Genomic DNA, 13,016 nt, shown 5'->3' on the forward strand with positions numbered 1-13,016 from the left:
CACTGACTCCATGCTCTAGTTTTTCTGATGGGTGGGAGCTCTTTGGAAAATCTGTCACTCAAACACCCAGCTAAAAGTTGACACTGAACAGAAACAGAAGAGAGTGAGGGGACTAGCAGATAAAAAAGTTCCTGTGTGAACTGGCAACTGGGCAGCATGATCACTGCCTCGGGGAGGTTCTGGTTTCAGGCACAGCTGGGACCTGAGTCAAATTTCAGTGGATGATCAGTGAATCAGGAAGGGCTAAGAGTTTCTCACCTCTGTAACACCTGCCCACATAACCAGAAGAGACAAGCAAGCAGATCAAATAATAAGGTTAATGACACCAGAGTCTTAAACACTTACCTAGATGTGGGTGTGTAGTGGCCTCTGTTGGAGCTGGACCAAGAGAGGAAAAGAAAAAGATGACTGATTAGCCACAAGAGCAAAATACAGCAATGAACAATCACAAATGCCATTATAAAACTTAACAAATCAAAGTCTAGAGACTTTTTGATGTGTTTAGGAATAAAAAAAAATAAATAAGATGGACATCTCTCTAGTTATTACATCTAAAAATAATAGATTCCTCCTAGAATAAAGATAGAACCCTTTTTGCACAGGACAGTCATTTATTATATGGGCTTCATCAGGTACCCTTGAAGCACACAATATATATGATGTGATAGTTAATGGACAGGTCAAAACGTTTTCTGAGCACCTATTCCATACGAGGACTCTGCCAGGCATCAGGGAAATGTAAACAGAAGTATCATCCTGGCCCTCAAAGAGCTCACTGCCTGGTGGGGACAAGTGTAGTAGGGTGTAATAAGCGTTATGATAGTGTTGGGGGGGGGTTGCTAGGGCGGGGAGAGGGGAAGAGGGAGGGATGTCACACCCAGGAGGATGGGGAGAAGAGGAGCATCAAGAGAGGGTTCCAGAGAAGATAGTTTCTCTGCTGAGTTTTGAAAGACTAGCAGGAGGAAGACAGGAGGTGCCAAGGAAGACAGGAGGTGCCAAGGGAACTGCTGCTTTCTGGAATAAGAGTAGAAAGCCATGGAGAAGTAAGAGAGGAGGGCCAGGTGGGGTAACCCTGAGTTCAGTATGATTGAATGACTGCTTGAGCAGGTTAGATAAGATAAAATGGGAAATACTGGGAGGACAAGATCATGCAATTAAATGTTAAGAATTTTGGACTTAACCAGAAACACATGATGATCTCCGGAACATTCTATGATTAAAAGATGGCAGGTTCAAATATGCATGTGAAGAAAGGGCACTGTGGAAGAGTATGGAAATGCAGAACACTACCCAAGTTAGACTTTGCTCATTTATTTTCCTCAAAGGAGAAACTTAAATTCACTACAACAATTTACTACATCAATTCACCATGAAGAAACATCAATTCACTACTTAAAAATTATAATTCACAATGTAGACATTTTTAAAACTTTCTGTCAAAAAAGAAGTTCAGCTAGATAGGAAGAAATTAGTTTAACACAAAGGGCAGTATTTCAGTTATGTTAGATTAAAAAATCCACTGTTATATATAAATAAAAAATAAAATTAAATTAATGTGGAAAAAATCCAAACATCACAGCATTTTAAAACAAGAGATCCATGTATATATTACTGCTTCATGTCTTATTGCACATTGAAAAAAATTGCACTCAGTTTTTTGAAGCAGATTCTATAGAAAGTATGAGTATAGTTGTTTTTAGATGTGGTCTTCTAAAAAAATGAACAAATTTTGTCAAATTTTCTGAATAGTAATACAGAAATCTTGAAAAACACAAAAGCTATTCTTGTGTTTTGTGCTAATGTTTATTGACTAAGTTGTAGGATAATTTCACAAAGATTCACTCTATTTTGAAGGTGTTCTTGAAACAAAAGAAACTCTTCAACTACACAACAAAGACAAAAACATGACATAATGATATATGTTCTCTCACCAACATCAGCACAGAATATGAACAAGCTAAGCTGGAATCTTCTAGGAGAGTGAGAGCTTATTTGCAAGCTAACAGGAAAAGTAAGGGAATTTGTGTTGAAACTTAACTTCTACAACACAAATTTTTAATGATTTAATGATTTCCTAACATTTAAGATTCCTAACATGAATCTGTAAGGAAAATAAAAGGAGACACAGAGACAAGATGCAGAGGCAGGAAAGATGGCAGAGAGGCCAGGCTGCCAGCTTTATTTATGTCAATAGGTTACTTTAGGTCATTGGCATCATTAGTACATATTGTTCATTGTATTATTAGGCAGGTTACAGACTTAGCAACATTATGGAGCTTATTCCTCAGTTACGTACTAAGTTGCAATGTGCAATGTTAGGAGCTTTGTGTAGCTCTCAAGAAAGTCCATCATATAAAGTTATTGTTATGTGGACAGGTTTAGGCTCAGTGAAACACTGTGGTTGTCTAACAAGAGAGTTCCTTTATTCCCAGGAGCTGTGTGCCTGACATCAAGGTTGAGTCTGATAAGACTCTAGCACAGAGCCTCCTCATGCAGGAATTGCCATAGCAGCTAGACATTGCTACATGTATTTAGTTATTTTACTAGTTCATAAGAGAAACTGCAGGGCATTCTAAGGTTGGGAAACAGTGCCTGTTACCCCCTGGGAGTTTGCTCACCAGAAGAACACTTCTCTATATATTTCCATGGTCAGAATCCCTATATGAATCAATGTCTTGGAGATTTTCATTGTAAGTCCTAGCATCTAAATTGTCTGCAAAAACTATAAGAAAATTTTGAAAATGATTTTGGAGTAATTTTTCAATTTTTGCAACATGCTTGTGAGTTATAAATTAATAATACTAAGTAAATATAAAAGTGAATGAATTCACTTGAATAGACATAGTTTTGAAACTAATATATACATATATATATTATATATAAACTATTATATATATATTAGTTTCAAAACTATGTCTATTATATACATATATATGTATATATATGTACATATATGTTTTAGCATCAAAGATAGATGTGGTCTTCTAAAAATGAACAAATTTTGTCAAAGTGGATGTAGATATTAAAGGAAAATGATATTTTTGATACTTAATTCAGTTATTCAAAGGCCTCCTCAAGTAGATATGGAATAAGTAGATATGTGAAATTAATTTTTTTTTTAGTACCAGGGATTGAGCCCAGAGGTGCTTAACCGTTGAGCCACATACCCAGTCTTTTTAATTTTTATTTTGGGACATGGTTTTGCTAAATTGCTAAGGTTGGCCTCGAATCTGTGATCTCCCTGCTTCAGCCTTCTGAGTTGCTGGGATAATAGAGTGTGCCAATATGCTCAGCTGTAAAGTTACTGTTCAGCCGTAAATTTTATGAAATCTTAAAACAGATCAAGTGTTCCAATGTTTGAGATACACTCTAAGAATAAAACATGCACAAGATTTTGTAATCTTGGTACAAAAAGTAAATGTGAAATATGTTCTTAATAATTTTATATTGACTAAATTATGTTGAAATGTATAATATTTTACATATTTTGCTAAATAAAATATATAATCAAATTAATTTCATTTCTTTCTTTTTTTATATGTGACTACTCTAATACTTTAAATTACTCCTAGGCTCACATTATACTTCTATTAGACAATGATGAACTAGAGCTATGACAAAGATCTGTACAAAGAAACAATTAGGAAATCACTGTTACAATAAAGGGAGGAGAGTCATGGAAGAAAACCAAGTCACTCAGAGACAATGTGGGGCACAAAGAGAAATAAAATTTGTATATGTGCTTTTAAAAATTGAGCGCACCACTATCTCATGAAATCACAGCAGTCTAGAATGGGCACATCAGATAAAATGAGGTTGTATTTAATCCCCTCAAAGGTTATTCTCTTGACAAATATGCTTTTCTTGCAAATGACTTATTTCAGAAGGAAACCTTAAAGTAATCATGTGACTATAAAATACAGTAGTGCTGACAAATATCAGACAACTTATTGAACAAATCAATCATTGCAAGGATTGAGATTTCAACACATTGGGAAGAAAAGGAAAAGGATGACTAAAAACAAATCGGAGGAGTGGTTAATGAGCCCTGTGTTAACTATTATTGATCACTGCTTTAAACAGCCTTTGAATCAAGTAAGTTATATAGGTGTGTGTGTGTGTGTGTGTGTGTGTGTGTGTTTATGATGACAGAAAATTCTTACAAATATAGGTATTATGTTACAGGAACCATATCTCCTGAATCATTTTAGAATTCAAAGGCCCTAGGTACTTTTGCCTCAGGTATCTCTTCACCTAATTTGAAATTCAAATGTATTAAATTTCCAAACCTAAATATGACAAATTAGACATGGTCTGTGAAGTTAGTATTTAATGAGGTATGAACCTAGACTTTCATCTCCCCAGGAATAATTTCTTTATTACTTTTTTGTATTTTATTGCAATAAAGCACCATTTGACCTTCAAGTATGATAATTAGGCTTCCAAAAATGTTATAAATTTAGAGTGAAAATAGTTCTCCCTGTGTTCAGGAATATACTTATGACTAGTATAAAAGCTTACTTAATGTTTAAAGACAGCTAAATCACCCACGGAACCAGCAACATTAGCAATTATTTTTTTCTTCCCACCCTCTCTCATTTCCCACTTTGATTTGTGTTTTGTAACAACTTATCATCTTTTATATTCTAAAATAAATGGAATGGGAGCAAAACAAAAATATATCTTTATAATCCGGAAATAGAAAACTCTTTCAGATAAGATTCATTCTACTACAAACTGTCAATTATGACACCTTAGTGACTAAAACTTGTGATGCATTGTCTTACCATGCCCATTCCCGCATTTTGTCAGGGCAGATAGCCATACATTTTTTTTTTTCAAAAAAATTACCTATGATGTGAATAAAAATTTTAAGTGAATAACCAGAATATAAAACAATATATCATTTGAATTGTTGGTGAATTTTTTAAAAATTGCTGTACAATTGTGTACTTTAAAAAATAAATTCTAGACCTTTTAGAACTGAAGAAATACATTTCCATAAATGGGACAGATGAGAGGAAAAACAGCTGGAAGCTGACCTGAAACCTGAGCACACGTGGCTTTTAAACAACATTCAGAAGTATAAAGCAGGAGAGAGATACCAGGCAGGAGGAGAAAGAAGAAGAAGAAGAGAGTGGGATAGTTCAGAGAGGGCCTTATACAATAGACTAAACTAGGGGCAACTGGGGAAGCTAAAGGATTTCAGGCTGGGAGTAGTGACATGAAGTCTGTGTCTAGGAGCAACGTAATGGATGGATGGAAGGCCTGCACTGCCCATCACCAAAGCCATTAAGCATGGGAAGAAGAGGGCTGGTTACAGAGATGCTAAGATTAAGTAAACTGATCTAGACATCTTGGGACAGGCATGCAAGGCAGAAAGGAACTAGCAAACATTGCTATATAGGTTTTTGTTTAGTATCTAGGTTATTTATGAAGTCACTAAACACAGTGCTGTAAAGGGATGCAGATTTGGGGGAAAGCAAAGTTCAGTTTATTGAATTCAAGGTACCAAAAGGACATCTAAATGTAAGTGCCTAGAAATAGTGATGACAGCTAACAGTCTGTGCTAACCACTACGCTACATACTTCATTATGGTAGTCAGTCCTCAACTTGACCAGGTTCCTTCTGGGCATAGAATATTGTCCAGGCCCTTGGGAATAGAATGGGATGGCTAAAAAGATCAATACTATAATTTTCCCTATTTTACACACAAGACACTTGAGAGTCAGAAAGTACTAGAGTAGAAATTTAGCTCTGAACTTTATGTTCTCAACTGCTTTGCCTTACTGACTTTCAGCACCAAGCAAATGGATGGAGTTCAGGAGTTGAAATCCATAGGTCTAAGTGAGATCACCAGAGATAATATAAAAGTATGATAAGAAGTTCAAGGACAGATTCACTGCCAGCTCCAGAACGCACAACGTGGGAAGAAGAGGAACCCATGATGAAACTGAGAAAGGGTGGGCAAGTCAGGCAGGGTGAGGACTAGAGGCCCCTGGATTGGCTGGCATCCTAGTGGATTAGTGGTGACCTTGAGGATGTCAGTTTCAATAGCATGCTGGCAGTGGAGGCCAGATGGCAGGGTTAGGACTGACGCCTGGGAACATGCAGTGCTCTTTCAAAAAGATGAAGAGTCAGTGAGAAACATGGCCAGAGGGATACATGCAGTCAAAGATGACATTCTTATTGCAAGTAGTGATTGGCATTAGCGTGTCTAAGCACTGAGGAGAAAGGGAGTCCCTGAACAGCAAGATATTGAAACTATGAGAAAGAGAGGGCAAAATTATTGGAGCAAGGCCTCAGAGGAAATGGGAGAAATGTTTTTCCACTGAGTTTATGTTTTTCTGTAAATGTGTTTTGGTCATTCTTTTCTGGGTTTAAACTGGTATGTCTATTATAAGCTACTTAAGAACAAGATATGAAACTGCTTTATATTGTCACACAATTCCCACAGGTCTGTTAGTTTCCACACATGCCCACTGGGGACATACTCCAATATGTGCTAATTAATATTAGCACATTCCAATTCTCAAAAACTAGATTGTGAAAATATATGGTAATTATTATATGAAACAACTGCATCTTCACATGTGCATTGAACATAAAGTTGGATTAATAAGATGCAGGAAATAATAGTTCACAAGTCAAAATAAAATTGTGATTCATGTGTGTTGACAATAGCTTTGTTCCCCTCCCCCAAGTAATTAGATCCAAACTAGGTTCTGTCCTTCAAACTAGGAGGGAATCGAGAGGATTATGTAGCAGCAAGAATGGGAAGCATACTTTCATAGGCATTCAAAAGAACTCAATGTCAGATCCTTCTCAGGCATAAATCTTGGTGTTTTGACTTTAGACTAGATAAAGCTGTCAAGTGGAAATGTATACAGCCATCAGAACTGAAGAGAAGGGTGTTTAAATCTATGTTCAATCACCTTGGAATAAACAGCACCAGTCCAAAACACCCTTCTTCAGGAAATTAAAAAGGAGCCAGACCCACCCAGGGCCAGTAGCAAGAAATTCCACTACAGCCCTGGAGGGAGTTCTTTATCATTCACCTTAATCTTGTCTGTCTTCAGGATCACTCAGGGACACTTTTTGCCTGCCACAGCCTCAAGAGGGCTTTAATTCTTTCCCTTGTTGGGTAGTTTGTGAGACCTTGAAGCAAGATTGGGGGGTTCCCCAATGGTTTTCCCTGAGCCTCTTAATTCAGCTCTCTGTGTGTAAATTGCAAAGCCTAGGGATGTCATGAACAGGAGTTGTAACTGCTAAACTGAAATTCAAGCTACAAAATAGCCATGGGGAAAACAGATGTCTTTGACTAGCAAATGTTTTAACACTGGGAAAATTCAAGTGAAGCACATTATTTGTTTCCCATCAACAATTAAAGTAGATATGGCAAAACCTAATTCTGACTACTGGAGAAAAAAAAAAAAACAAGGCTGACTTAATAAAGACTTTGCCTTTCAGGGTTTTGGAAAGGCAATAATACAAGCTATTGAGTAATAACTATATAGCCAAGGGAAGATTTTGGCAAATCTGATCTATAATTTGTGTAATATTTAGACATAAAAACCCCATTTAAAAATTTCTTTTTATTTATTTGGTGGTTGGTGCATATAGCAGGGTGTGGCTGGGGATTGAACCCAGGGTCTTAAGCCTGCTAGGCAAGCACTCTGTCACTGAACCACACCCAAGACCTAAAAGGTCCTCTTACAGTGTTGAAAAACATCTAAGTAAATTAAATACCGCATTCACTCTATGAATTTACTTATTAAACATTTCCCTCTCCTCTCATAGTTTAAGTTAACTGACCAACCCTTGATACAAGTGATTCAAAAATTCCAGAGAGTTTGGGGTCTGAAGAAGAAAACTCTCAACCACCATGATCCAATGACCCCTGAAGAATACATGCTCACTTTCTACCACTCACTGTTTTGAGGACGATGAACTGCAGGATCTGCTGAGGCTGGCATAAAGCAGCCAAGGTTTTCTGCACCAGCTGTAAGCCTGACCCCTTTCCTCCTGACATAAAGCATTTGCCTTTGGTTATAGCCACTTCCATCAACCCAACAACAGAGAATTCCAGCGTGGCTTATAAATGGCATGCACCCTTTGGGGGCACTACAGGGCATGACTGCTGTCAGGCCGCTAAGCCTGCCATCTGGCCTTGCTAAATAATCAATGTGCGTGTTTGAAAAGGGTATGCCAAGAAGCTCACAGGCCCATGAACATACACGCACACCATTATTCTCCCCGCCTCATCCTTGCCTGTGATTTGTACACACAACTAGACCAGCAGCAGCCACGCTGACGTGCTCACAGCAGCCTCACACGGGATGCTTTTGCATTCAGCTTGTGGTTTATTTTCAAGGGATCCAAAGAGGGTTCATTCCTTCCTAGGTTTTCAGGGAGTTTAGGCAGTAGTGATAATCTTGTTTACTGAGGTCATGGTTCTTGAAGATTTTCAGTGATTAATTGCTTAAATTTAATTTATTAAATTTTTTACTTGTTGTAATGGAATCAACACTGGTCTATGAGTCCTGAGATCTGGATTCTAACCCTGCCACTTACGTTTTGTCAAGTGAACTTTCTTGAGATCATTGCCCCTGAATCTGGTCTATGTTCCAAGAGCATCGAGGGAATTCACTAGAGTTTCAATGAAAATCTGCGAATGATTTTCAGGTTTTTAAGTGGCAGTATACACACATTTTGCAACTGAAGTCAGTGTAAGAAACATTGCTTTGGTATCACCCTGTCTCACAGTGCCCCACAGCAAAAATTCCAAAAAAGAGATTTTTTTAAAAAAATTTTTTAGGAAGGGTAGTGAGTTTCCAACTATAAAATGTTTAAGTCCATTATTCAGCATTTATTGAGTGTATGTTTTATGCCAAGTATTACTACATGTTAAAGAAAACAAAAAAAAATTAAGTCATGATTCCTGCCTTCAAAAAGCTCCACTTGGGGGAAATGAGCACTTAAACAAATAATTATGACACAATGCTAAGAGCCAGACCATGCTAAGAGCCAGGCTCAGAATTTTCCTGTGGTTCCTGAGAAATGATTCACTCCACCTGCCAAAGCAGATCTAGTCCTCCCCCTCAAAAGTAGAAACTCATATCTTTACTTTTGTAGGGGACTTGTATTATTTTTCTATAACCAAATACTATAAGTTCATTGTAAGAAATTAGAAAATACAGATAAGTTTAAGGGGAAAAAATAAAATATCCCCATTCTTACGACACCCCAGCTTACACTTTTATTTTATGTCAGCTGGTCTTGCCTAAACCTTTGTTCCAACAAGATCCCTCCCCTTTAAGATTTACTGAGCCTGTCCTCTGTGCCAGCATCTCTGCACAGTAAGGTCACACAGACAGACCCTGATTCACTTCTCTATGACTCCAAAGCCGTCATAAAGCCTGAAATCCAAAACAAATGTCTGCTCACTGGATTTCTCTCCTCAGCCTCAAGAAAAGTAGCCCCTGACACCCAGATGTTGGCCTGGCTCTCCCAGCTAGGCCTTGGTGCTGTCCTGCTAAACATAAACAATATCAGACAAGGCTGCTTGGGGACCTTGATGGATCAAGAAAGAAGCACATCCACTTCTTAATCATGTCTGAATACAGACACAACTTTGATACTGTCCAAGTTACAATGTACCAGGTGTCCCCCTCTCCTGGCTGGTAGAGGAGATAATACCTAGCAGGATCGGAAAACCTGAATTAGCCAGAGCAAAAAAGGGTTCAAGGGAAGGGTACAAACAAAACTGGGGTGATGGAGTGAGGTTTATCCAGGAAGTTTTCAGGTACAAGTGACAGGATGACAAGACATGAGGTGGGGAATGCAAACAGAAGCCAAATGTAAAGGATTTTCCCTGAATGCATGAAAAGCAGTGGGAATTTTTTTATGATGAAGATAAACTACTGCTTCTAATTGAGACAGGGAAGAATTTTAAGCAGGGAAATAATAAAATCATATTTCCACTGAAGCAAGTGCATTATCGAAGCTCTGTATAGGTGCCAAGAAAATGGGAGCAGGACAATCAGGGAGGAGGCTATCAATCAATTCCCAGAGGAGGTGATGTGGCTGGACCAACGTTGAGTCAGTGAGAAAGGGAAGGAAGACAGAGAAACTCCCCTCCTCTTTTTTCAACCCTGCAGACCTTTCAGCACTAGCTCCCCTAAGGCCCCCAGGCAACTCAGCTACCTCTGTGATTCATGGATCTACCATTTACACCCTAGCCTCTGGGCTCCTCAAGAGCAGGAAATGGGTGTCTTTTCACTTTCATGCCCTTGTTTAGCTCTATGAGTTAGGGCAGCAGCCTTCCAGGTGCTAGTTATGTTTGTAGAATAAAGTCTTCCAATAGAGTCTTCTAAGGAAAGGAATCAAGACTACAGACTTCCTAAGACATCACTAGTATGTGTTCTAATACAATACAATCTTGTAATAATATCCATATCCAAGCTCCACAAAACAAATTATGCTTTGTGTGAACTGTTTTTAATTGAAATCAGCCCAACCTACTGAATATGTTATAATTGAAAGGTCCTGTGATGTGGTAAGTAGTGATTATCATTTTTTTCTTCTTGTAAATATATTAGGTATTCCTCATCTAATGCATAGAAAATCATTCCATGTTAAAATTGCTATTTTATTTGAGGAAATAATTAATATTTTAATTAAAAGTAGATAGGATCAAAATAAATATACAGTTTATAGCACTAATTATTTTCCTTATTATTTCCTGACAGCAGGAAGCCATCAGTCTTGTTAGAATTCTTTCTCATCTTATCTTGGTTAAATTGATGATTTCAGTGTATTAGGTGCTGTTGAAAAGCTCAGTGTTTTCCTTCTACCCTGGGCTGAGCAGCACTTTTAATAACATCCACATCTACCCTGATTTAAATCATGTTCACGAGCAACACTACTATATAAGGCAATTTTTTTTTCTCACTGGTTGAGAATTTTTTTCCCCACTGATTTTTCTTGGCTTTTCTATTTCATTTTAGAGGATCCAGCCCCAATAATTCATTTATAATAGAAAAGACTCTTAAATTCAAGGCTTGAAAGAAATTAGCTTTTAGGCGATGATAAATGTTAATAAAATTAGACTTTTTTGACATTACACACTTTTCAGGATATTGATATTCACTGCTATACAACATTCTATATTTTCAGTAATGTGAACATTTTCATAGTTTAGAAAAAATTTTACATTGTGATAGAATTCTTGAGCTTATTTGCAGAGGCATATTCTAAATATTTGCATACTCAAAAAACACAGAATAAAATCTGTTTAACCAAAGAATATTGGTATGTCTGAAGCTATAGAGTTTTCTGATTCAGAAATCATGTAAGTAAACAATCAGAAGTTTGCCAGTAATAATCAACTATCACATTAATTAGATAAAACTGTACTGATTATATGTGTATTGTATCTATATATGTACATGAGTGTGTATGTAAATTTTCTATTTTTTTAAGTCCATTAGATTTTCTTTAACAGAAAGATAATTAGTGGACATTTCCTTTAAACTCAATAATGTTATTCTTAAGTTAACAAATTCCCTGAAATATCATTCTAAACAGAAATTGGTCCTATGTCTATGATGATGAGTGAAAACAGCATAACATAGACAACAATGGACTTAAAATGCATTCATCCACAAGATGCTCAATCAAGGACTATATGTATGCTTAGGCCAATGTACATTCATTCTCTTCACCCGAAACTTTGGAGTGGCACTTATATGCCAGGCACTAGGCCAGCTACAGGGAAATCAAGAAGCATTGAAGTCATAGCTCCTATACTTGAGAAGCCCAGTCTCAGGACAGCATTCATCACTTTTCAGAGGAAAATTCTATAGGAAACGGTAAACACTATCATGGAGACAAACAAAGTTTGTCCAAAGATGGAATCTCAAGAGGTAAGAGGTGCAAATTTGCATGTAGGCACGGATTCTGATTTTCAGCGTTTACTGTGCTTTGTGCATAAGTATGTATCTGGAGTTTTGTCTGGAAGAAAGTCTAGATTTATACAGGACAATTCAAAAGTAGAAATCATTAAAGGTTGCCTGATTCCCTGTTACACATATCTGATATTATGTAAATTTTAATCTAAAAGAAATATAGTATCTACTCATGATTCTTAATAGTCCACAGTTGAAGGAAGTCCATAAATACTACATAAAAAAATAATAATCAGAAAAAAATTTCAGCAAAGTTGACAATTTTAAATGGTAAATTAAGCAGAATACATTTTTTTAAGTTCTAAAATTACGACTAAGGTATGTATTTCTAGGATAACCAACATTAGTTCATTAGAAAAACTATGAAAATAGTATAAACTTTCTTTTGATTTATTTTGCTCATACTTGGTTTTTCTCAGAGGCTAGAGACCTTTATCAACAGTCACTTAATAAATAATTATTAGGAATGTAAACTGGTTAATAATTCAATTTTAAGGCAGTTTATCAAGTAATAGTAATAAAATGCTTACTTAGTCATAGAATATAAGATCTATCATAAGTAATTTGGACACAACCAACACAGACAAGTCAAACACAACTCTTACCTCCTTGTTCACACAACTGCTGGGCTAATGCATCTTTGAAAATAACCTGGCCCCTGTGTGTTGCTGTAGCCCTGAAAATGAACAGAAAAAGGTTAATTCAAATATTGTAACATATGTGGTACTAAGATCTTTTTAAAATTAAATTTAAAAGCAAAGAGCCTCATTCTTAAAGTTCACTTTGAAATTATGATCTTTAAAAAGGTGTGCATCTGAACAGGAAGAGAAGTGGACCATAGAGTGAAGGTTGAAACCAAGGCCCTGGGTTGATCGTTACCTTCTGGTCTTACTTTATAAATATACTGCAACATTCGGGGACTTATTTTGAAAACAGCAGATGTAAGCAAAACCTAGATGGAAGAAAAATTATGGAATGAATGCTTGTTAAAATTTATTCTTTAGGTGATGTTGATATAAAATGTTTGTGGAGTAATCATAATATTA

General features: G+C 36.6%; 1 protein-coding gene across 2 annotated transcripts in view; it reads right to left on the bottom strand.

The window, feature by feature from the left end:
- The window catches only part of Reln (reelin), a 453,190-nt gene that overhangs the window by 248,698 nt on the left and 191,476 nt on the right, over window positions 1-13,016 (bottom strand). For both annotated transcript variants that reach the window (XM_078040200.1, XM_078040199.1), the window contains exons 4-5: window positions 12,576-12,646; window positions 346-378 (exon numbers count right to left, since the gene is read on the bottom strand). In XM_078040200.1, coding sequence (XP_077896326.1) covers window positions 346-378; window positions 12,576-12,646 — 104 coding nt within the window. The remainder of the gene's footprint in view (window positions 1-345; window positions 379-12,575; window positions 12,647-13,016) is intronic.

The sequence above is a fragment of the Ictidomys tridecemlineatus genome, chromosome 2 (genome assembly GCF_052094955.1).
Source record: "Ictidomys tridecemlineatus isolate mIctTri1 chromosome 2, mIctTri1.hap1, whole genome shotgun sequence".
NCBI lineage: Eukaryota > Metazoa > Chordata > Mammalia > Rodentia > Sciuridae > Ictidomys > Ictidomys tridecemlineatus.